This window comes from Mauremys reevesii, linkage group 1 (genome assembly GCF_016161935.1).
Source record: "Mauremys reevesii isolate NIE-2019 linkage group 1, ASM1616193v1, whole genome shotgun sequence".
In the NCBI taxonomy this organism is placed as follows: Eukaryota; Metazoa; Chordata; order Testudines; family Geoemydidae; genus Mauremys; species Mauremys reevesii.
In genome coordinates this window covers 221,470,367-221,496,386 of record NC_052623.1, presented here as the reverse complement: position 1 = coordinate 221,496,386, position 26,020 = coordinate 221,470,367, and the positions used below count along the sequence as shown (strand labels likewise).

General features: G+C 43.6%; 1 protein-coding gene and 1 long non-coding RNA gene across 5 annotated transcripts; one reads left to right on the top strand and one right to left on the bottom strand.

The window, feature by feature from the left end:
- Positions 1 to 564: 564 nt before the first annotated feature.
- Positions 565 to 24,504, bottom strand: LOC120395822. 4 transcript variants are annotated; one of them, XR_005592819.1, is made up of 4 exons: positions 23,793 to 24,504; positions 23,162 to 23,258; positions 16,856 to 16,967; positions 565 to 738 (listed from the first exon to the last, which is right to left on the bottom strand). It is a non-coding gene; the product is annotated as an uncharacterized LOC120395822 (long non-coding RNA). The 4 variants fall into 4 exon arrangements; XR_005592821.1 differs by having other exon boundaries at positions 16,876 to 16,967; XR_005592820.1 differs by lacking the exon at positions 565 to 738 and adding an exon at positions 14,720 to 14,816.
- On the top strand, positions 9,312 to 23,214 carry LOC120395820 (C-type lectin domain family 12 member B-like). The gene is made up of 6 exons (XM_039520554.1): positions 9,312 to 9,492; positions 13,815 to 13,910; positions 14,731 to 14,874; positions 15,920 to 16,074; positions 20,576 to 20,694; positions 21,742 to 23,214. Exons 1-6 carry the CDS (start codon positions 9,402 to 9,404, stop codon positions 21,878 to 21,880), a joined length of 744 nt encoding a protein of 247 aa, XP_039376488.1. The 5' UTR covers positions 9,312 to 9,401; the 3' UTR covers positions 21,881 to 23,214.
- Positions 24,505 to 26,020: the final 1,516 nt, after the last annotated feature.

Sequence of the window (26,020 nt, the reverse complement as noted above, 5' to 3'; positions counted from 1 at the left end):
GTGGCTGAAAGGCTGGTGGTGTCAGGAGCTAACGCCAGGCACCCTGGGAAGACTACCACTCTCGGAGGCAGGAGGTAACAAGGTGACTCATTGTCCTGGGTACTGTCTCTCTCTCTCTCTCTCTCTCTCTCACAGAGGCATCGCTTTAGCAGGTCTGGTGAAGACATGATAAGTAAATGGCAGGGAGCTCTCCCATCAACTTCAGTATTCCACGTAAATGAGAGGTGGAAACTATGTCCATGTAAACTATGTCAACTTAAGTTACTTAGGTTATGTAAATTAAGTTCCATAACGTACATAAACTTACTTTGCAGTGTAGACAAGGCCCCCTCCCTCACACACACAGGGACAGCATTGAATTCCATTTTTAGTTGTGGTGCATAGATCCAGGTTTAAATTTAGTGCTCCCCTTGATTCACAGTAGACCACCACTGATGTCATTTCAAGTGTTACACAAAGATCAAGAATTGAACTTTACATAATAACAAAGCAAGTAATTAATATTATTTATTCATCCAATATCTTATCACATTCAGAATCACTTAGTAGTAAAATATACTCCCCTTTAGGACCATGGCAATTTCTGCCTTTTGCTTCACTTCCTTTTCCATCCTCCTTTCTGTGTTCCTCTCCCTTTGTCTTTTCTGTGTCTCCTCCTGTCTTATGTGTTTCCTTCCCTTCAGCAACTCTCCATTTCCACTCTTGTGAGCTTCATTCTTATTTACTTTCTCATTCTATCTAGAATGAAAAGATTAATTCTGATATTTAGAGTGTCATCAATAGGCTTCACGGTTAATGCCCCAAATGTGATTAATGGGGATGTGACGGAATTCACACCTCACAGTGACAACTTCAGGCTCTCTGCAAACTCAGTGACACTCTGCAACAATGTACACTTCGTGGGTCACATTTTCAAGGGTTTCTTTGCAACACTTGAATCTGGAAACCTAATTTCAAAAATAAGTTTAGACTCTGTAGAATCTGAGTATACCACAAGGGCCACCAAATACATTCAATGGACCAGTTCCAATCCAATTCAGCGTAACTGAACTACAGAATGTGTCTTCCTCAAATAAACAGCTATAGGAAAACACATCATGTCACGTGAGATGTACTCCATTCCATCTACACATCCTCCTGGCAACTCTAAGCAGCAGAAACTTTGTAATACAAGTGTGTGTGTCCCAGTACAGGGAATCTTCTGATTACAAGTCAGGTTCTTTGTAGCAAGGAGGGGATTGTGAAGGAGAACAACAATGAATACCCATCCCTAATCTCATTTCTGTAACAACATGGCAGAGATATAAAAGGAGGCCATTTTTAGATGCTGGTCTCTGATCTTCCATTCTTGGTTTTTTGGCTTAAAGTGAGGGGGAATGAAGCAGTTTGAGAAATGCTGGTCTCCCACATGAAATCTGTATGGTACAGGGTAAAAGCACACAAAAGACTAGATTTAATTGGGGGAAGACCAGATTTGACAGTCCATGATGCTTTTTTCATGGCTGTGAATTTGGTAGGGCTCCCTCCTGGCCATGACTGGAGCCTAGCACCGTGGAAGGGACGGGCAGAGGGGAAGGCTCTGGTCACTCCCTACTGGCCGTTGCCGGAGCCTGGCACCGTGGCAGGGATGGGCAGAGTAGGAAGGCTCTGGTGACTCCCTCCTGGCCACTGCCAGAGCCTGGCACCGTGGCATGGACGGGCAGAGGGGGGAGGCTCTGATGATGCCCTCCTGTCCATGGCCGGAGCCTGGCACCATGGCAGGGACGGGAAGAGGAGGGAGGCTCTGATGACTCCCTTCTGGCCGCTGCCGGAGCCTGGCACCGTGGCAGGGAGGGGCAGAGGGGAAGGCTCTGGTGACTCCCTCCTGGCTGCTGCCGGAGCCTGGCACCGTGGCAGGGAGGGGCAGAGGGGAAGGCTCTGGTGACTCCCTCCTGGCCACTGCCGGAGCCTGGCACCGTGGCAGGGAGGGGCAGAGGGTAGAGGAATTGATGACTCCCTCCTGGCTGTGGCCAGAGCCTGGCACCGTGGCAGGAAGGGGCAGAGGGGAAGGCTCTGGTGACTTCCTCCTGGCTGCTGCCGGAGCCTGGCACCATGGCAGGGATGGGCAGAGGGGAAGGCTCTGTTGACCAGGGGCGGCTCTAGTCATTTCGCCGCCCCAAGCACGGTGGCATGCAGCGGGGGGCGCTCTGCCGGTCACCGGTCCCACGGCTCCAGTGGACCTCCCGCAGGCTTGCCTGCGGATGCTCCACCGAAGCCGCAGGACCAGCGGACCCTCCACAGGCACGCCTGTGGGAGGTCCACCGGAGCCACCTGCCGCCCTCCCAGCGACCGGCAGAGCGCCCCCCCGTGGCATGCCACGCCAAGCATCATTAAAAAGGGGATAGAGAATAAGACTGAGAATATATTATTGCCCTTATATAAATCCATGGTACGCCCACATCTCAAATACTGTGTACAGCTGTGGTCTCCTCACCTCAAAAAAGATATTCTAGCACTAGAAAAGGTTCAGAAAAGAGCAACTAAAATGATTAGGGGTTTAGAGAGGGTCCCATATGAGGAAAGATTAAAGAGGCTAGGACTCTTCAGTTTGGAAAAGAGAAGACTAAGGGGGGACATGATAGAGGTATATAAAATCATGAGTGATGTTGAGAAAGTGGATAAGGAAAAGTTATTTACTTATTCCCATAATACAAGAACTAGGGGTCACCAAATGAAGTTAATAGGCAGCAGGTTTAAAACAAATAAAAGGAAGTTCTTCTTCACGCAGCGCACAGTCAACTTGTGGAACTCCTTACCTGAGGAGGTTGTGAAGGCTAGGACTATAACAATGTTTAAAAGGGGACTGGATAAATTCATGGTGGCTAAGTCCATAAATGGCTATTAGCTAGGATGGGTAAGAATGGTGTCCCTAGCCTCTGTTCGTCAGAGGATGGAGATGGATGGCAGGAGAGAGATCACTTGATCATTGCCTGTTAGGTTCACTCCCTCAGGGGCACCTGGCATTGGCCACTGTCGGTAGACAAATACTGGGCTAGATGGACCTTTGGTCTGACCCGGTACGGCCTTTCTTATGTTCTTATGTTCTTAGCCTTCTTGGCAACAAGGGCACACTGTTGACTCATATTCAGCTTTTTGTCCAACATTCTCTGAGAAAGCATCTGACAGTAATTTTCTCCAAGAGGAATTCACTCCAGCCAGCATTATGGTTTCCTTAAAGAGGTGAGGTTTAAAATGTTCAGCAAGTTACAGATGAGAAAATATAGACAATGTGAGATATTATGCAGGACACTGTCCAGGTTCTTATACCTCACCTATCCCTGAGAACCTAACAAAGTAGCTTCAGTGAGGATTTGCAACATCACCAAAACCGCAGTTTGGCGAACAAAAACTAAACTATGCATAGGAGAAGAAGTTAGTTCCCTCTTCAGCACTTACCTTTTCTGCTTGAAGCACAAGCCTCTTTGCTTCTCTCTTCCTATCAGCAGCATGGCTAGTGACAACCACTTAGGAAGAAAGTGTCTGGATTCAGAGACCTTTCAGAGATAAAAGCCAATTCTCTTTCTGAGCACAAGTAATGCAATTAACAGAGTGGGACCAACACTGGGAGTTATCATTATACCACCAACTTAAGGGAGTGGTGTTTATTTTATTTAGTTTGTTAGTTAGTTGGCGATCACACAATAACTTTACTCACAGTCACTGGGAAAGTGAAATGATGGTTATTTATATCCAAACAGATATTAAGATGAGGAAGTTGGGGGTAAACAATACTTTAAAGTGCACATCTGCTCTAAAGGGATGAAATCCAATTCCCTTTCCTGGGGCTGGTCTGTCTCTGCAGGGTGAACAGGACAAAAAAAATCAACAACTTGTTTCTATTCCTAAGGCCAGGGGACATGGCTTTAAATATCCACAGGAAGCAGGTGCATTCAGTAAAAAGTTGTCTTTTTATACTCACCTTTCAAAGGATATTTAGCCCTGTGTAGCAAAGATAAATTATAATGGACTTACTGATTGAATCTTAACCCACATTTCTCTCAGTACAGAAAAATAGCACCTGAGATTTTCATGTTCATAGACTCATAGACTTTAAGGTCAGAAGGGATCATTATGATCATCTAGTTTGACCTCCTGCACAATGCAGGCCACAGAATCTCACCCACCCACCCCTGTAACAAACCCTTAACCTATGTCTGAGCTATTGAAGTCCTCAAATCATGGTTTAAAGAGTTCAAGGTGCAGAGAATCCTCCAGCAAGTGACCTGTGTCCCACGCTGCAGAAGAAGGAGAACCCCCCCTAGGGCCTCTGCCAATCTGCCCTGGAGGAAAATTCCTTCCCAACCCCAAATATGGTGATCAGCTAAACCCTGAGCATGTGGGCAAGACTCACCAACCAGCACCCAGGAAAGAATTCTCTGTAGTAACTCAGATCCCACCCCATCTAACATCCCATCACAGGCCATTGGGCATACTTACCACTAATAGTAAAAGATCAATGAATTGCCAAAATTAGACTATCCCATCATACCATCCCTTCCATAAACTTGTTGATCTAGTGGAATTTAGATACACATCTTCCATTCAAATGCATGCCTTTAAATTCCCTAGATTTCTTTGAAAATCTCCACCAAATGGTTTTCCAGTAGAACTTTATTGTTCAGAAGGACTAGAGAGAACATTAAAATTTAGGCACATGAAAGGCATCAACATCTACCCACAAGCTAGACAGAGTGATCTGAAAATACCTGAAAATCAAAACTAAATGAATGGAAATGGACCTTATGGTGTCAAAACCCACATACATACACTGTGCCTTCTGGATAGACAATGAACATTGGACATAAAATTGGTACTTCATATCCAATTGGTCTAGTGCAGTTCTCCTGGGAAGACAATACTAGACAAACCAGCAGAAGTTTCATGAATGGATTGAATATCAGGGTTGGAAGGGATCTCAGGAGATCATCTAGTCCAACCCCTCCTCAAAGCAGGACCATTCCCCCCCAGCAGATCTTTGCCCCAATCCCTAAATGGCCCCCTCAAGGATCGAACTCACAACCCTCTGTTTAGCAGGCCAATGCTCAAACCACTGAGCTATCCCTCCCTCTGATCTTACAATCCTTGTTCAAACAGGGCTCCCTTCCACGACAATGGACACGCCGCATAAATAAAGGAGTGCAGGACTGGTCCCAAAGTTTTGGAACAAATCTGTGATGCCAATATTCTGGTGCTGCTGATTTATTAATTCAGCAATCTGTTCCTACTTTAAGATCTACTGGTGAAAAGAGCTTATTCCAGCAAAAATAGTACCTTCCACTGGGAGTTCTGCTTGTGCAGGGATTGCCAAACTAGGCTCCATGTATCTAGTGTGAGATTTTGTATATTGTCCATATAGCAAAGTAGTGACTTGTCACTACAAATAAAACAGGAACATGGGTATAATCTTGAATTTACTTATATTTCTTTTTTATCTAGTTTTTCTATCTTTGAATTACTCCTTCATTTTATTTACATACACAATACATGTTTGCGTTGTGATGTTGTCATCAGAGCTTCCCTCCTCTGCCTGTCCCTGCCATGGTGCCAGGCTCCGGCAGCGGCCAGGAGGGAGTCACCAGAGCCTTACGCTTTGCCCGTCCCTGCCATGGTGCCAGGCTGCGGCAGCGGCCAGGAGGAACATAAGAACATAAGAACGGCCGTACCGGGTCAAACCAAAGGTCCATCTAGCCCAGTATCTGTCTACCGACAGTGGCCAATGCCAGGTGCCCCAGAGGGAGTGAATCTAACAGGCAATGATCAAGTGATCTCTCTCCTGACATCCATCTCCATCCTCTGACAAGCAGAGGCTAATAGCCATTTATGGACTTAACCATCATGAATTTATCCAGTTCTCTTTTAAATGCTGTTATAGTGAGAAGAATGAGGGTGGATTTGATAGCTGCTTTCAACTACCTGAAAGGGGGTTCCAAAGAGGATGGATCTAGACTGTTCTCAGTGGTAGAAGATGACAGAACAAGGAGTAATGGTCTCAAGTTGCAGAGGGGGAGGTTTATGTTGGACATTAGGAAAAACTTTTTCACTGGTAGGGTGGTGAAGAACTGGAATGGGTTACCTAGGGAGGTTGTGGAATCTCCTTCCTTAGAGGTTTTTAAGGTCAGGCTTGACAAAGCCCTGGCTGGGATGATTTAGTTGGGTTTGGTCCTGCTTTGAGCAGGGGGTTGGACTAGATGACCTCCTGAGGTCCCTTCCAACCCTGAGATTCTATGATTCTATGAATGTTACCTCTCTTCTTACTGGACAGAGGACATATGGGTGTGAGTGGCAGTGTAAATGTGAGTCAAGAGCTAAAAGAGGGGCAGAGTTCTCAGCTCACAAGATGACTGTCACGGGGCCCCTGATTTGGGTTGAACCTCAGCATAGGTCATGCCCCCCTTTTTTTGCTTAACTGTTGGGGAGCACAAAACAAACTGCAGACACTGGCTGTGTAGGCCATCTGGCTTGCTGGGAAATGTAGGCAGAGAACTCTGCAGCCTGGAAAAACCCCTCTCTGCAGGGAGAGAGATGGAATTCTCTGCTGAAGAGAAGTGAGGGCTGGGGAGCTGGGTGCCTTTGCTGGACCAAAGAGGAAAGATACAGGTGCTGTTGCCCTGAATTGTGACAGGCACTTCTGAAAATCCTATCCTTAGACATACAAATTTAGTCATCTACAACTGAATATTTTTATCAAGAAACAACATTTTATAAAGGCACAGTCAGGGACAAAATTGTTTTTCCTTCTCTGTGTTACTAACAAATGAGATGATTAAAGCTCAGTATTTTAGGATCTCACTTGCTTCCACTATAATGCTGCTTGTTTCTATTATGCATGGATAGTAATGTCAATGTTTATAATATTTTATTAGGGGAAAAGCAAAACGAATCCCACATTAGAGGCTGATACTTAGTCACCCTAAGGCAGGTTTTATACCATTCTCAAAGTGCAAAGACAGATGTAAATTTCATCCATACTCACTTTATGGTCCCTTTACTCTGCCAGAGGGGTGTCAGGTGGCCCAAGTGTAACTGAAAATCAGCCCCATTATTGTTAGCAATTCAGATTGTGATACCCATTGTCAATCTCCTCCCATGTCTTGATCCAGTTGTGTTACCTGGGGTTCTTTCAACCCAAAGCTCTTGGTAACTTTTACTCTGTGAGAGGAGGTGTCAGGAAATAAATCAGGGGAGACACGGCCATCCGACCAATAGATGGCTGGCACAAACAGGACAACACAAGAGTGCTTTCACTTAAAGCTAAACTTTACTTACCCTCAAGCACTTATACACGTCTGCAACAGATTAGTAAAACACCCCCAACCTTGATAATTACCAAAGCTGAGTGTGGCTCTCGAGTGAAACAGCGGCAGGCTTCCGGTGGCCAAATCTTCCATCTGCCGATGGGGACTGCAAGATGTATCCAAAGAGAGAGTCCAAAAAGAGTCCCCAAACGAGTCCAATGATCTCAAGCTTTTCTCCCTTATTTATACATTAGTAATGGAATGTCATGTCCCTTAAAGAAAACTTGTTAAGCAAGCAGTTCCAATGGGCAAGCAAGAGGCTCCTTCTGATTATTGATTAACCAGGTGTGGTTTCTTCCAGAGTTTTCAGCCTTGAGACACCAATAGACATTCCTGAGGCACATCCTGCTCTTTTAAAATGCATGTATTTTCAACACAATTCTTATCAGGAAGGATCCAGGGTTAAGCTGCTCTTTATGTGGCACCCCAAAAGTCCCCCCCCACCGCCTCTAACAATAAGCCATAGTGGTTTCAGGCATGTTACTGGTTTGCCAAAGTCTCCCCGTAGAGTTGTTGTGGAACTTATTTCAGTTCACAATGGTGTAAGTCACACAAGAAACCTGATCGTCAGACACCCAGCCTTCATCACGTGTGTTTTGGGTTTCACAGAAAAGTTGACTGTATCTCAGCAGAGTGTGAGGGTAACAGAGAGTCATGAATAGGAATAGGAATAGGAGCTTAGAGATCCCTGGGTCATCCAATCTGTATCTCACAGGACTATGCCTTTCTGCGTTCTCACATCTGATCCAAACTCTCTAGAATCTCTTGGCACCACTGAGGACTTGGCCACCTCACCAGGTGTCTGTTTTCATGTCTCCATTACTCTGGCTGTTATAAAGGTTGCCCTAATACTGTAATGTAATCAAAGTCACTGATCAATAACACTGTTCTATAGCAGAGAAGGAGCAGTGGGAATCACTATGGCCCAGAGCAATACAATGTCTTCTGGATCTCCCTGGGGAATCAGGTAACAAAACTGCTGCTCTGCCTGTTAGGAGGGTGCAGCTTTCCAAGGTTAGCCAGCCTCTTCCCTCCTTCCCCTGTCAGAGCCTTACACCCCAAAGAAGGCTAAAAGGGAGCAGTCCTTGCACGGGAAAAGTGCAGGTTCTACAATAGTTCCTGGCCCTTATGGAGAAGATACAAAAGCCAGCACATGTTGCACCCTCCCTTTATCTTCTTGTGCAGCCTCAAAACCTGTCCCTTTGCCTGAACTTGTCTTTATGCCATACACTATCCTCCTAGGACCATACAAGCAAGATTCCAGGAATAGTAATAAAGCTGAAGTTTCACATATCGGAGCACAAAGCAGTGGTTCCCAGGCATTGGCCCCGATCCCTGCAGCATCCCTTGCTCTTTCTGACCTGAGCTGGTTGAAACCAGGTGTCAGATGCTCAGATGGTGTAAATTGGACTAGAAGTCACTGATCAATAACACTGTTCTATAGCAGAGAAGGATCTGGGCCCAAGTACCTGTACCTGTACTTGGGCTTCTGCAGGGTCACACTGAACTCTAACTCCTGGGGACTGAACCTAGTCTCTGGAGCACTCTCAGAACCCTGTGGCAAGAGACAAGGGCTGAGAATTGATCCCGAGCCTGCTTCTGGGCAGTGCAAAGTACTAACCTCTATGATATGCTGCTGGTAACAACAGAACATGGCCATGATGCTGTGACCCCTGCATGTGAATCCTGAATGTGCAGTTCTCAAGAAACAAGTTGCCTCTTTAAAAATCAAACCAAAGAATTTGCACAGACAGGGCTGGTTTTTTTCCAGACATTGCAAAGAGAAATAAGTGGAGGGCAGATGGGCCAGAAAGAAGATAGAGGAAGAAAGAGAGAGGGACAATTCCTCAGTCAAAGGGGAACATTTCTCTCTCATAACATCCTTTCAGAGGAAGTTCTGGGCCACTCTGCTCTGATATCCGGGTTACATCATTTGTATCTACCAATGCATTAAAAAAGGAGCCATCTCTAAAACGACAGTTCTTGTTCCTCGTTCAACAGCTGCGGTATCTTAAATGTGCTATATGTGCTTATGACTTGAAATATAAGCTTCCCTCTTCACCAACTATGACAGAGGAAATAACGTACGCAGATCTGGAATTTAATAAATCTTATGCACTGGAAAATATCCCAAAGCCTGCTGCGCCTGAGGAAAAAGGTACAATCTCTATGGGGCTTTTTAGTTATTGTGCTAAAATTAGCTGGGCTGGGAAGCACTCTCAACCTAATCTTAGGCAGACTGGGCCAAATTTGCTCCTCTAACTCTACTCTTGGTAGAGTCACACCAGTGGTGAATTTGTCCTGTTTTATTGTCATTGTTAATTAACAGAAGTGCAGAAGCATGCACATTGGTGTTCAAAGCATAAGAGAGATGCTATCTCTCCCCACTTGGATATATTACCCGTAGGAATGAGCAATATGCCAGGTATAAGTGTTTGTGGGATCAGGCTCTAGAGCAGAGTTTGACAGCTAGAGAAAATATTGTGTCATCAGTTCACAATCATTTCTGCAGAATCATCCATGGCACGATGCAGCCTAGATTAGGATTTTAAAATTCTCAAATTCTGGTCTATGGGGAGGAGAAGATCTTTCTTTGCTTTCATGTTTGACCTGCTCCAGGTTGCTTCTTTCTCATGGGAGATTGTAACATTTGGTGACAAATTATAACTTGCTTTTCTGGAGCAGAGTGTTTCTGTTGTCTCCATGTGAGGGGGTGAACACAGAGACGAGGGAAATACTTTTAAAGAGTCACAGATGCATTTAAAAAAGAGACCAGGGTGACATTAGCAAGTGGAAGAAAAAACGCTCAAAAACCAAACCCCAGTTAATGGAGTCTTTTCCTGAAACAATGAATGAGAGATTATTTAAGCAGAACACTCACAAGTCAGGACATTGGTTTGCTGTGGCCCCCTGACCAATTCAGCCACAGAGCCCCATGCTGTCCTCTGCTGCAGCATTTGCATCCAGCAAACCTGGAGTGATTGAAACCCAAAACCACTTCCCTTTTTTGATTAAATGTCAGAGAGCACAAAGGGTTTTGCCTTCAGGCTCCAACTTGGGGCTGTACCTTGGTAGGGAAGGTGGACGGTTTTTTCATCTTTACATTCAAATAAATGTCAGATTACTTAGCAGTTTTGCCATCTCTATGAAAGCAGCAATCACCAGACTGAATTAGAGTGTTCTTGGTCCTGAGTCCTGGCTGAGCAGAGAGCATACGGCATGATTCAGGAGGGGAATGCGCTGAGTAGCTTTAAGCCACCTTTGTGTTCTTCCTGATCCTGAGCCAGTTGTGCTTCAGTCCAGTCCTCTGGTATCAATTAGAGCAGTCAGAAGGCTGCTCCAACTTGCTCCAGTTACTATGACCATAAATTACCATTGGAGCACTTAGGGATCACCTGAGTTCAGGGAAGCCCCATCTGTGCCTTCTTTTCCAGAGCCACTACTTTACACCAGCCATAGGGAGGGGAATTAGCACCAGAGCAACTTCACTGTTACGACCCTCTTGGACCAGCTATGTCACTGTGTCCTAGATGTGCTGTGTATCGAGGTCACAGCAGAGTTAAGGATCTGGGCCATTTAGGTATTCAAAAGTGCCCAGAACCTGGGCTGACAGGCAAAGTAAAAGAAAGAAATCCTGTTTCTGACACTTACCAATGTCAAAGGATTTAGAGAAAAAATTAACAGTCTGGCCCCAGGAGGCTGTTATAAGCAGGCACACAGATCTTTCAGTGCTCTCTGGACACTCACTGATTGCAGCCAGCTTCTTTGCAGCATCTTTTGAGGAGGGCATTGCCACTCCTTGGGTCTGTCCTGTTCCCTCATTCCCAACCCAGTCTCCTCTGACATTTAAAGTGAACTTCCTTCTCTTCTGAGTGCCCGGGAAAGGCAGTGTCCATGGACACTTACCATAACCACTTCCAGGAACTTGACTGTGTTCTGTCTTTCCAGCAGTCTAATTGCATTGAATTCAGTGAGGTTAATCCTGATTTGCACCAGTGCCAGTGAGAGGTGAAGCAGAGCCATAATTATCTTCAATAAAAGCAAAGTTAATTTTGCCTCCAGTAGAGAGTAAAGAGAGAAACCACAATGTAAATATAAGGGGCCAGATACTCAGTTGTGCCAAATCTCTATCCAGTGCAGCTGAGGAGAGAGGAGATAAAGGAGAGATGAAGCCACATTTGCTGATCCTGAGGTCAGTGCAGTGTAGTGCAGTGTTTCCCAAACTTGGGACGCTGCTTATTCAGGGAAAGCCCCTGGCGGGCCGGGCCGGTTTGTTTACCTGCCGCGTCCGCAGGTCTGGCCGATTGCGGCTCCCACTGGCCGCGGTTCGCTGCTCCAGGCTAATGGGAGCTGCTGGACGCAGCATGGGCCAAGGGACGTGCTGGCCACCACTTCCAGAAGCTCCCATTGGCCTGGAGCAGCGAACTGCAGCCAATGGGAGCCGCGATCTGCCGGACCTGTGGACACGGCAGGTAAACAAACCAGCCCAGCCCACCAGGGGCCTTCTCTAAACAAGCAGCATCCCAAGTTTGGGAAACACTGCCTTAGTGTAATTTATAGCAGCCTCGGACCTTCTCTAAATTATGCCTGGCTGCAACAGTCCCCAAGGGGATGCTTCATAGTGGTGATCACTGAAATTCAGGGGCACTCTCGCAATTCCCCCTTCCCCAGCAATGTTCTTGACTGATGGGCAGAAGAGGGTAATATAGAGCTGGCTATTCCAGCTAGGGATTTCCCTATCTTGCAGATTCCCAAACAGAGAGTTAAGCTGGATTTCTGCCTGCTTCGTACTTTGGAGCAGCAGAAAGTTAGTAATTCAGGGATTCTGACTCAATAAGGAGACTAGAAATATGCTTAGATTTAATTACATAGGATATTGGGTAAGCAAGTTGCAAACTGTTACTTTTCAGAAAATCCATTGCTTTCTTCCTTCTACACTATACCATCTGCATTTACAGGGCCAGGTTCTGTCTGGGAGCCAGTGGGTCGTCATGGGTTTGGCTACATTACAAAAACAACCCTGTAGGGAGGCCCATTTACATGACTGGTTACAACATATTTTTATTTTGATGTGAAGCTGGGACCTAACCAGGATTTAATTGGGTCTTCAGTTTGTGCTCAAGCCTTGGACTTGTGCAAAACTTGAATCTGAACTAAAGACACAGTTATCACCCCATTTACACTGTAAACTGGAACTGGATTGTAACTGGTTGGGGAGTTAACTGGCCTGTAACTAGAGCTGGTAAAAACACCACATTTACTTCAAAGGAACCATGCCATTTTACAACATTTGAGGATATCCAATCATAAAATTGATTTATATCATCATTTTACTTTCCATAGGGGGTTTTGCCCTCTTTCCTTTTGAGATGCCAGTGTAAACAAACTTCTCTGGGAGATGGATCTTTCTACTGTTTCTTGGCTGATCATCAAATAGAAGGTCATTTTAAACTCATTAAAATATATTTAAAAATACTACTCATATAAGACAGCAAAATATTCACCACCACTGCGCAGTTCTATCCCATGGTGAGGGGTGAGGGGTTGAGAAGGAATTCTCTCTCACCATCACTGATGATTATTTATGCTTTGTTATGCCCTGAAGTATGAAGATCAATACCCCTGGTAATTGTACCCTAGCTAATGTCAGAGCAGATGATATTCCTTCTCCTATATCTGTCTAATTCTTTCTCCTCACCATTTTATTATTTTTTAGGAAATTCAGCTTTCATTTTCAACCCTTTTGCTCACTCTTTCCATCCTCTCTGTCTAAACCTGGATTCTCAAAATATTTTCAATTAAAAAGATTGTGAATAAGGAAAACAAAAATATTTAAGGGGGACTGGATGATGGCTGATGAGGGAAGGAGGATAATTTTAGAGAAAGAGGAGGTAAGCTGATGGTGGGAAAGGACCTGTCATTGCTGGAAGAGAAGGGGGTAAATGGCTATTGGTTGGAGGAGATACCAGTGCTGGACATCTCGTTTCTGCAGTAGCCATGATATTGGCTAATAAGGAGGAAATCAAAAAAACAATACTAAGTGGGAACTGTTGTGGGATAATGTGCTGATTCACGCCACATATACAGGCAGGGATATTACAACACTCTTCATCAGCAAGGTCAGTTGCTGTGGCCTGTGAAGAATTCACCTCTGGGAGGGCAGGTAATGCTTCCAGGTAATGCTCTCCACTTTGGGTTCCATGGGAGCTCTCCAGACAGATTGCAGTGGAGTTGACCCCAGCCTGGTGTCTATTTTCAGCACCTGCAACTCTGTGCAGTGGAAGGGATGTTTTAGGCACTTTGTGTAGCTGCAGTTCCGTCCACGCAGACTTTCTATCATCCTGTACCAGAGTCTGCACTATCAGCACATGGCTCAGTGTCTTTGTGGGTAGGTGAGAAAAAGAAGAAAAACATTAGAAGCAAAATAAGGAATTTTCAGAATCTGTCTCAGTTATTGAGTTCATTCTTGGTTTCTCCCAGGGCTCTTCACCTCATCCTCATGGCGTCTGGCTGCCCTGACTTTGCTCGCATTGTGTCTGGCGTTAATGGTAGGACTGCTAGCTCTGGGAGTTGTGTGTAAGTAACAGTACATATTTATTTCGTGAATTCAGTGCTGGTGAAAGATGCCAGTTTGATATCCATCACCTATAGGATGAAGTTCTTGATTTAACCATAGAGCTGGTACAAAACAGGCAGGCTGCACAGAACAAGCTTCCCAGATGCTCTGCCTCACTCATTACTGTACATTACCTTGGTCCTGCTCCAATGGTATCACCACTACAAGTGACAATCTCAATAGCCCACTCAGGCCTGGACCTCTCCTCTTAAACTGCCAAAAAGGAGGCCTTTTTTTGTGTCAGCTGCAGTAATCTGTCACAGTGGGAACAGGACTGACTGTCAGTATATCATTTAATGCTAATCTGTTTTCAGGTGGCCATCACTTTTGGATACTATTGACCTGCTCTGGATACAAATTCATGGTGGAAAGGTGAAAGGGTCCATGTCCCATGAACAGGCCACCTCATTTAAAAAAAAAATTATAGAAATTACATTTGAGCCCTGAGTTCATCATTATCTGATAGTTCTGTAAAATAAGGATGAAAAGAAATCAAGTCAATGGAATGACCAATAATTGAAAGCAACAATTATATTTTAATTATTTCTTCAGATTTAAATAATAAAAAGACAATTATAGAAAAGCTGTAGGCAACCTGATAATTAACGCTCTTACTTAATAATCTCAGCAGCATTTAAAAGTAATCGTTCATAAGGAACAAAAATCAGGATGGCTAGCCAGTCAGCCAAATGGAAAAAAAAAAAAAAAAAGCTCCTTTTCACCCCAATATCATTTGGATTTGTAAAAGTTCACGCTAGAAAATGCTTCTGTGAATTTCAGTTTTCCAGGTTACCAACATCTGCCAGGAAGAGAATGTAAAACTCAAAGAGAAGGAGAAAGCGCTGCAAAAAAAATTCTCAAGCAGGCTGCAAGAAATAAGAGAGAGTTTGTGTTTGGAAGGGGAAGTGAAGAATAAAAACAATGGTAAACAAGGTTGTTATATACCCGAACTTAATCCTTTGTCCCAGGATGAGTAATAACACAGGGCAGTGGCAATGCAATAGACCCCTCACACACAGCATCTCATGCTAATCCTGAACTCAGTAAGACCATTACTGAGGGAAGTGTGTTGGAGTGTGTTCAGTCCTTTGGGAGGTAGGAGTGCCTCATATCCCTCAGGATTGACTCCGCTGACTAATTAAGGGGCAGTACTAATGGTTGTCTAAGGCAAATTCAACATGGTACCTAAACTGAAGGGTGGGTTAGATGAATCAGAAAACAATGGCAAAACAAAAACAAAAAAGGAATGATCCTTACGGTCTTTAACTGTGAAGCAGGGAATCAGCCCCAGGGAGATGAGGGAAAAGTAACTTATTTTGGAACTTCTGAAAAGAGACCTATTATACAAATCTTACAGATTAGAGAAAAAGCTGAACAGGGTGATTGGCAATAATGGGAAATAGCTCACGTCTCAAAAAACTGTTGTGCAGGGAGAAATCAGATTGAAAATGTGCCTGATTTTTTTCCACAACTCATAAAACCATAACATTTATTGGTAGACACAACATGTTACTGGTCACCTATATGTTGTACATTCTCTGGCTCCCAGTCCTCTGGTCAGTTTAAGATTGTTAGTACAGTGTATTCACTAATGCCAGCTAGTTGTTCAAGCAATCAGACTTCTGCCTTTTCCTTGGGAGACTGGTCCATGGTCCAGTTAACCCTCCATCCAAATTACCCTCAGTGCTATCAATGAGTCAGGCAATGTCTGACAATGCCCAAATGAGGTCAACGTTGACAGTTTTTGCTCTGTTTTCACTTCGTCAAATTTATTTTGACCTCAATGGAACTTTGACTCAATGAAGACTGAATAAAATCTGAGTAAGATCTCAGTATTTGGAGTCATGGAGAATTAGGCATCACAACTCTTGATTACTTTGCCATCTCAAGACAATGCCTGTAGCCCTAGTTTTCTCCACATCACAGTGTGGGATTAAAAACAGAATGATGATTTTTCTCTTTCCTCCAGAAATGAGTTGTACACTCTGCCCCACAAACTGGCAACGAATGGGAGATGACACCTGTTACTACATTTCTTCAGGGAAGAAGACATGGGAGGGGAGTCGGAACTTCTGTGCCTCACAAAATTCCACCCTTCTTATGATAAAAGACAAGCAGAAGCTGGTATGTTCCCCAGCCCAGCCCAGTTTCTTTTTATATTTCTGTGTAACTTTCAGAAGTCACAAAACACAAAATATGTTTGGGCTAGTGTATCTCCAGCGATTCAGTGTCCCCAGACTCTAAACAGTAGACCAGATCCATGTACATTAGCATAATTAGCATAGTTCCAAAGATGTCATTGTATAACAAGGATTACTTCCAGTCACAGCATATTAATCAGAAACTGTTTATGTGAGTCTATTGAATCGCAGCATGGTTACAAGCATTGAGTATTCCACAAAGGCTTGTTACCCTCTCAGAAATAGTTTAAGACAGAAGATTGACCAGTGCTCTAAGGAGAACAGCTCTCCTGGCTGGTAGATGTAGGGAAGAGGTTTTCAAAGTTACAACCAGGTGGGCAGAGACAGTCTTACTCAGAGGCATACATTAGAAACATGCCTGGATTGAGGTTGCAGGATATTACATGTGTCACAGTGAAAGTTAACTACACCTGCATTTCCACACCATGGACCAGCAAGGGCACCAGCTCTCTTGGGTGGAGACCTGCATCTCTCTCCCTTCTCTCTGAGGTATTTTTAGGCTGCACAGTCCCCTGCCTACACTATAATATCCCCCAGCAAGGTAGATGACCTAAACAGCCAGCATCTGCACTTTGCTTTTTCTCCAGAGGCTATAAATAGCATAAATGTCCACAGTTATACGTTACCATACAACCCTTTTTAAGTGAGCACATTTATTCTTAAGCATTACAGAGAACACATATTAGAACAATAAAAGAACCTACATGCATGCTAGTAAGCTTACCAGAGATCACCTCCAGCTCCAACAAGGGCTCAGTTAGGTGAGCTGTTCTTCAGACCACACCAAGGGTTTTTTCTCTTTGTAACAGCTTCAACCTGGAACAAGTCCACACATGAAAATATTCATCATTCCTTTATCCCTAGAGGGCCTTCATCTTCAGATTTTTGGGAGCAGGTAATCAGTAGACAATGGTTCTCTCCTGAGGGTGTAGCTTCAAAAGGCTGGGCTTTTGAATAACCAGAAGGGGATACATTTTCATTCACCTCCACCTAGATATTCCCACTTAACTCTTTTTGTCCCAAAAGTTCATTCTTGTCTTGCACATTATTGAAAATAGCCCTTCTAACCTCAACACTTCCCAAGGTTTACATTAGCCATATCTGTCCCCTAGAGATGTTATGTACAATCCCACATTAATACATGAACTTTGCATTTTTAGTACAATGGACTCCAAATACACTTACGCTTCATTCAATAAGGGGTTTTCAAGGGTATTGCAGGGAATTGCCATATCTGACATGTATCCTTCACAAGAGTGGTAGCCAAACCCATGGACTTGTTTCCTGGAGAGATTAATTCCCTGGATGATGTTTTTGCCATGACCTTTAATAATCTCCCATTCCAAGTCCTCCGATAATAAATGTGCTATCAAGCCAGCATACATCCTTTAAAGTTCCATACAGTATAATTTCTCCCTTCTTCTCCTTGTTACCATACAGAGTCATTTGACAAACATTCTGTATAATTTTTCTCCCCTTCTTTCCCTTATTGGATGTAAATGTGAGACCTGGTTCTCCCACTCCTACCTGCAACCTGGTTTCTCAGTAGGGTGTGTGGTTTTCCTTTATCCACCAAGGGGTTGGCACACACACCCCTTAAAAATATTGCAAGCAGCAATTCTTTGGACCAAATATGGAAGGGATGCCTCCCTATGAAGTGGCTCTCATCCATGTTCTACTCTTAACCAACAGAGGGATCAGGTGAAGAAGAATCTTCAAACCTCCATGATAGCCAAATTCCTCTTTCTACTCCTCCTCCCCAGAGGTCAAGACCCAGGGACTCTGGTGGCCTAACCTCAGCTTCCCTAGTGGGAGAAGGAGGAGTCTTAATGCCCTACCCCACTTAGGAGAGGGGGTCTTTTGTTCTTCACATCCTGAGTCAAGGTGAGAAGAATTCTTTCTCTCACCATGCCCAGGGTCCTTTACATATTCACAGACCATTAGGCAGTCAGAGACTGTGGGAAGAAATTCCCCTTTTTTTCTGGCTATAATTACTTTCCTTCTTCCCCTGGAGTATGAAGCTGTTTCTCCAAGTTCCAAGGACCAGTTGCTTACCCCTCGTCAACTGCACTTTAGATCTTTCACCAAAGACAACACTTGAAGCTGTGGTTAGTTGTTTGGCTGTGTGTGTGTGTTCTCCCTGTGTGCTGCCCCAGCTCTGAGCAGACAGACAGCACAGCAGACCTCGAGCAAATGGCCCAATGAGCACAAGATCCTTTAAGATCCGAAGGCGCACAGCAAGGTTTATTGTCAACAAAGCATGGTAATAGGACCTGGCAGATTTTACGAGGATCCTAAAACATGTATTCCCATGACAATGGACGCAGCTCAGTGAATGGTGGGACTTTCCATTTCCCTTTCGGCTGTACAAAGATACTCCCTCTGAGATACATCTTTATACCCTGTTACAAACAATTACGTACTGCCTCGGACATAGCTAACTACTGCCCCCTGATTTGGCTAGTTATCACTCATCACCTAGTACCTATTGGTTCAATTAAAACATCTCTATTACATACTGTCCTCCTGACCTTATCTTTTGGGAGATGTCAATGTATTCCTGTTAACCTTGGGGAGTGTTGATGTACCATCCTTGATATCAGGATATGTTTGTATGAGCACTCTGTGCTTAGCACTTCTTAGGAATGTGTATTTCTGCAATATCAGCCCTGTTCTTGACAGATTCTGTGAGCAGGTCATGCCTCATACCAGGCAGAAGATTGAGGTTGCAGGGTACTGTCATTTTTATTTTTCCCCCTCCCCCAGTAACAGTAATCTGTGCTTTTGTTGCTTGGTTTAACTTATCTGATCTGCCCAAACAAGAAATGCCCATCTTGTATTTATTACATGTGTCAAGTTCAGGTCAACTGGACCTGCATTTCCACGCCATGGACCAGCAAGGGCACCACCCCCAACTCCAGCAAGGGCTCAGTTAGGTGAGCTGTTCTTCAGACAACACCAAGAGGGTTTTCTGTTCGTAAAAGCTTCAACTTGGAACAAGCGCACTCATGAAAATGTTTTTCGTTCCTTTATCCCTGTCAGGCCTTGATCTTCAGATTTCTTGGATCAGGTAATCAGTAGACAATGGTTCTCTCCTCAGGGTGTAGCTTTAAAAGGCTTGGATTTTGCATAAATAGAGGAGGATAAATTTGCATTCACCTCCACCTCGAGAGTCCCACTTAATTCTTTTTGTCCCAGAAATTCATTTTTGTCTATGACACTGTTTAATAGAGTTATACAAAACTTATAACTTCACAAGCTTTACACTGGCTACATGTCCCTTCCAGAGAAATTACATACACTTCCAAAATAATACTTTGGGTTTTTAGTACAAAGGACCCCAAATACACCTAAACTTTATTGAACAAGGATTTTCAAGAGTATTGCCTCATCTGTCACTACATGCACATAAACAAACCAAGTAAGTTTCATTTTAACAAACATCTTTAATCTTCCTCCGTAGAGGGAGTATTTTATAAATGGGAAATATATCAAATAGCTTCCAATATCTTTGTTGGTGAAAAAGCAAATCTATTTTAGGTGGGAGATCTCAGCAATCTCATTTGGCTGTTAAAATCTGATCCTGTCTTTTTGTAGGAGTAGACAAAACAGATATACACAAAGCGGGAAAGAGACAGGAGTAGCAGAGGAGAGAAAATCAGGGCTTCTGTCTTTGGGTTAAGGTTCAAGTATTGAAAGATAACCACAGCCTGTGTGTCACATGACCTAGGTGCTCTGAAAAAACACCAGGAGGGGTTGCTCTGATTTCCCTCTCACCAGACTGTAGGAGGCAAAAATTCCCCTTGTGGCAGGTTTTTCTCGAAACGTTTCCCACCTCCTTCTGTTCCTTTCCCTCCCTTTCTCTGGCTTCCTTCCAGCCTTTATAGCTCTGGGCTAATAAGACTACCAGGAGCGGTCAGTTACCAGGCAGGTGGAATAGTGATATTTTTCTACCTCTTGTCTAAAAGTCACATCTTATGTAAATATTAAATAAGACTCCAAAAATGTGTTAAATAATTTTATAAATTCACAATGAAATCAGTCTTTCTGGCAGTTGGATAAGGTGGACTCTAAGACTGGACTTTTCCCGATCTAATATCTGTGAGGTTACAGAAATACAAAAAATTACTATATGTATTTATGTCACTTAGCATTGCATAACACTTTTCTTCAGCTAACCAGCATGTCTGTGTTCAAATATGGCAGAATCCAACATATTCCAAAATGGTGTCTCTTAAGTTTCTCCTACAGCACTTGAATGGTCCTGCAAGCACAGAAAGAGGGCTATAGCTCAGTTCTCATAATGGGGAACAACATCCCATTCTGCAATACTTACTTTCTTTCAATGACTTCCAGCAGTGTTACGGAACCTACAAACTTATGAACTTGTTGGTTTTTTTTTAATTGTCCTCATTTCCTCATAGGAAAATGTCAATCGCTATTTTATTAAAGAACGTTACTGGATTGGATTATCACAACGTAAAACTGAAAGGGATGGCTGGTTTTGGGAGGACAGCACAGCTCTTTCTACATCAGAAAAGGGGTAAGTTTTAATAACTTGGGTCAAGATTTTCATCAATGAGTACCTGACGTTGGGCTGTCGATACTTAGACATGGGCAGGTACCACCAGTGATAAGTACCATTGAGTTAGACCCACTACTTTGCAAACCCTTCCCACAGTGTCCCCCCCAGCAATGACAAGGAGCCCTCAGTCCAATCCAACCTTCCACCCAGCCAAACCCTCCTACATTCCTCTTCCCAAGCAGCTATGGGGGTGGGGGGCGATATAGGCACTTCACTGAGAAGCTGTAAATCTCTCTCAGTCTCTCATTTTCCCTGGCACCAGTCAGTGGAGAAGGGAGTGCTGAGGAGGATATTCCTGGTGCCTGTCAGATAAGTGCTGTGTGCTGCCATCCAAGCAACCTGAGGGTGATTTCTTGGGCCCAGTCTCTTGTTGTTTTTAGGCTGTGCTTTTGAACACTGTGGAGGCTGGATCCAGTAACATAGGAATTAGTGCTCTCCAGTGCCCTCTGGGTGACCTATCTAAGATCACATCCTCAATTTCTCTCACCACTTAGGCAGCCACTGGGGCTGTGAGCATGGTAAAGTCAGGTCTGTCATCGTAGGGGGGGTCAGTGCACAGTATTGTGTCAAGCTCTTCAGTGCTTTGGAGAAATATGTGCACTGAGGGTATGCTGGAGCTGGAGGTGTAATTTGCAGCTCGGGTAGATATACCTGTGCCAGCTCTGAATGAGCTGCTACAGATATGCCTATATGAGCCAGTGCTGATTCTGCTAGCATGCTGGAGAGGGGGGAAGAGGAGAGAGAAGTAATGTAACCATTGAGATAAAAATGGCTGGACAGGCTTGGTACTGCATATACAATCCCATGTGAAAGCTCATCCTGACACCTTTTTGACACTAGTTTAATCAGAGCTAGTGTAGGTTTGTCTACCTGAGCTAGAAATTACACCTCCAACTCTAGTGTAGCGTAACTCTAACAATTTTTTGAAGATGACCCTGTCTGATAATAATTATGCATGTAACACAACTGTCGTATGGTGTAATAAAACTGTGCTTTGTTTTCTAGAATCTCTGTTTACAGTGTCAAGAATCCCTGTGCATCTCTGTTGGATTCATATATTTATGCCAGTCAGCGCTGTAATGAGAACAATTTCTGGATCTGTGAGAAGGCACCCATCCAGCTGAGGCTCACAGACAATCAGTAGCAGTTTATCAGTTTATTATGGTTTATCAGTATGAAATGTTTATTTATTAGCAGTGGGAAGAAACTCTTTGGGCTCTGTTTTGAGTTGTGAGATTTTGGGTTCTGCAGAGTTTCCAAATGAGCATTTAAATAGGTGTTTAGAGTCATAATCAGCATTGTCATTTCATGGTTTTAGGATGCCTTTACAAAAGTCATATGCAAATGCTACACACATAGTGAAGGCCATATGACCCCCCCAGGAAATCTACAAAATCTGTTAATCCAGCTCTGAAATGTGAAAAAATAGAAACCGGGAACTCCGGAGTAAAAATAAACTACTACATTTAAATATGGAAAGACCTCTCTGGTTTCAACTTGTCCATCCCCTGAAAGCCCAGTATATGATTGCTCCCTATTGCCCATTTCTCAGATTAGGCACCATTTGCTGACAGTTGCCTTCCCCCAACCAGGGTTTGCCCAACCCTTCTGTCTGTCAGTCCCCCCCCACCACCCCGATTTTGAATGTGATCATTAGGAAAGCAATAACTATCTGCTATTTGGGATGGAGAATGCTCTATCTGCTGATCCAATTTTACTCCCTCCAGAGTTTTACTGAAATGATGCTTCTGTTCCCAGAGGTTTCTCTACTGCAGGTTTCAGTAACTCAGGGGCTGAAGCTTTAGCCACTTCCATTCAGGAGACTCTTCTGCATTCTCATTGATCTTACTTCAACAAACCATTTCCTGATCGCCAGCCTAATGTTTCTGTTTCCTACAGTTTTATCACACACCAGTTACACTCTCCAGCAACCCTAGCCAAATCCCTCTGATGTTTTCATGCATCACATACTTCTACAGAGTGGCAATGTTTTTCACCAATAAGTCATCACTTAGCCAATTATGCACAGGTAGCTCTTTTAATCTTTTCTTATAAGTAAGGCTGCGTTTTAGTCACAGATATTTTTAGTAAAAGTCATGGACAGATTACGGGCAGTAAACAAAAATCCGTGACATCAGTGACCTCTCTGAAAAACACGGAGCCTTACTTATAAGTCAATCTCTCCGGCCCACTAACCATTTAGTGGGGAAAAGAGGATGTAAAAAGTGAGCTACACTTCTTTTTCAGAGTAGTTCTCTATTGTACATCTAATAATATTGTAGGACATATTGAAGATACTCTGAATACAACGTACAGAAAACCTCTGGATTGCTTGGTAAACTAGGCACAAGATAACAATCTGTGTTTTAACATCACTAAATGTAAAGTTATATGTCTAGGAACAAAAACTGTTGGCCATACTCACAGGATGGGGGACTCTGTCCTAGGAAGCAGTGACTCTTAAAAAGACTTGGGGAACGTAGTGGATAATCAGCTGACAGTCTCAAGGAGGCTTGATCAGTCTATAAGTGCCAACATGAGGAACAAATGTTTGATAATAGACTCTTTAATCTAGCAGACATAGGTATAACAAGATCCACTGGCTGGAACTTGAAGCTAGGTAAATTCAGATTGGAAATATAACCATTTTTTTTATCAGTGAGGGTACTTAACAATTGTAACAACTTATCAAGTGTTGTGGTGGAATCTCCATCACTCGCACTTTTAAAATCAAGACTGGATGTTTTTTTCTAAAAGGTCTGCTTTAGTTCAGTTATGTCTAAGTACTACAAATCAGTTGTGGAATTACTTTAGGGAAATTCTATAGCCTGTGTTATACAGGAGGTCAGACTAGACGATCACAGAGGTCCTTTCTGGCCTCAGAATACTGTAGCTTGCTTTTCAAATGTACTGGATAGCTTTAGGGGGACCATAACATTTACAATTATGCACCAGAAGAGAATAATAATTGTATTTCTGCAGTGAACTCTGCTTGGGGCTACTCCAGAAGGGCAGTCAGAAATTTCAAGTGCGGAAGAGTTTAGCTTCTCACTCACATAATACAGTTTCTGGAATGGAACATGCACGTCTCTCTATGTTCCGGAAACTGAATGGGCTTCCAGGCTCAATTCAAAGTGTTGCTATTGGCCTGAAAGACACACCAATTATTTCCTTGAGTTTCTTACCAGCACTTGATTGGGACACTTGAGTTTACAGTTCGCAGATGTTTATGCATGAGTCAGCTGGTAAAAGGGCAAGTTCAGTGTAGGATCTTTGAGTCTGGAATTCAACTCCCCTCCCTTAATCAGACAGAGCAGTGTTCCCCCTGGGATGGTCACCTCCATCCCACTGATCCCAGCACAGGCCTCTCACTGAATTACATCATCGAGCTCTAAACACATTTTGTTTCTTCATTACAGAGATTTTAACCAAGGGTCCAAACTTTGCTTTGCCTGAACATTTACACAAACAAAGCCGTACTTGCACAGATGTTCACAACAAGCAGGTGAAAGGAAAATGAACAAGGCTGAATAGACATTGAGTTAATCATTTGCAAGAATTATGAAGAGTGTGTTATAAGGATCTAGATAACTCCATGTATAATATCTCAGCTCACAGAATGGGCCATGCATGGGTGGCCAGTAACAAGTTGGCACAGAATGGGGAAGGACTTGGGAAAAAAAAGTCATTATTATTATTATTTGCATAGCTGTAGTAACTAGAGGTCTCAGCAGAGGGCAGGTCCATACTCACCACGCGGGTCGACGCGGTGAGTTCGAGTTCTCGGAGTTCAAACTATCGCGTCTGATCTAGACGCGATAGTTCGAACTCCGGAAGCGCTGCGGTCGACTCCGGAACTCCACCACCGCGAACGGCGGTGGCGGAGTCGACCTTGGAGCTGCGGAGTTTGACCCCGCCGCGTCTGGATGGGTAAGTCAGTCGAACTAGGGTACTTCGAGTTCAGCTACGCTATTCGCGTAGCTGAACTTGCATACCCTAGTTCGACCCCCACCCTTAGTGTAGACCAGGCCAGAGACTTGGGCCACATTGTGCTAGTCATTATACAATCACTTAGACTCTGCCCCCCAAAGAATTTAAAATCCTAATAGAAAAGTGTAGGAGAAATATATTGTAATGTTGGGCCAGCAAATGTTAAGCTATCAGTAAGCTGGGTCACCTCTAAAGCAAGCCTTAAGAACATACCAAAAGGATATTGCACTGATAAACAGAGCCATTCCTTGTAGACAGTCATCAAAGCCGTGTTGAGTAGATTAGAACCTTTAACATGTTTACCTGTACTGTTAGAGACTCAAACAGTTGGGGGGAGGGATAGCTCAGTGGTTTGAGCATTGGCCTGCTAAACCCAGGGTTGAGAGTTCAATCCTTGAAAAGTTCATTTAGGCATCTGAGGTAAAAATTGGTCCTGCTAGTAAAGGCAGGGAGCTGGTCTCAATGACTTTTCAAGGTCCCTTCCAGCTCTAGGAGATTGGTATATCTCCAAATTTATTTACAAAGAGTAAGTGCTAAATGTGTCTGTTTACCTGCATCCTATTAGAAACCTAACAATGCAATCTAATTATTAGTAGATGCTATATCCTGTTTCCATCCTGTAACACATCCTTACTGTATTCTATTAAGTCTCAGATCAAAAGGGGATATCATTTAGATGGGATTTTTGGTGTAATAATATTATTGTCCTAATCTCTCCTCAAACCTTGTAATTCCACATAGTAAACCACCTGTGAACTGTCTTGATAGTTTGAATGACTATTGCTACCGGTATTGTTTGAGAAGAGACCCACTGAATAGAGATCAAAATGTCAGCTTATTTTCATCAAAGGCCACGTGGTGGAATTAACTGTGAGCACCCAGGTTGCTTCAACTATAAAGAAAGCTTCGGGCCTGATTCTTTTCATATCAGGTCTGCTTAAGCTTTGTCAGGGAAGAACTAAGCCACAAGACTGAAGTCTCCATATTTACTCTGCATTTCCTTGGAATTCTCATGGAAGAACTTGAACAAACTCTACATTTGAACTGCCTATTGAACTATAACCTTTTAAATCAATTCCAGAAAGACTTTTACAAATCAGCAGCCTCACTATCTCTGCTATGAAACTGACCAAAGGACTTTACACATATCTGTGTGCATATTGATCTTTTAGCCGCAGCAACTCTGTTCTTTCTTTTTCCTTTTTATTATTAAACCTTTCCTCTTTTAGTTACTAAAGGCTTGGCATCTGCATGATTATTGGGGAATATCTGAAATTCATATTGACCTGGAGAT

What these genes read in the sequence shown, in the direction of transcription:
- LOC120395820 (XM_039520554.1), top strand. Translation starts at nt 9,402, where the DNA reads ATGACAGAGGAAATAACGTACGCAGATCTGGAATTTAATAAATCTTAT. An exon ending in GCTAGCTCTGGGAGTTGTGT is followed by an intron (nt 13,911 to 14,730) that starts GTAAGTAACAGT and finishes TGTGAATTTCAG; the next exon opens with TTTTCCAGGTTACCAACATC. An exon ending in AGTGAAGAATAAAAACAATG is followed by an intron (nt 14,875 to 15,919) that starts GTAAACAAGGTT and finishes TCTTTCCTCCAG; the next exon opens with AAATGAGTTGTACACTCTGC.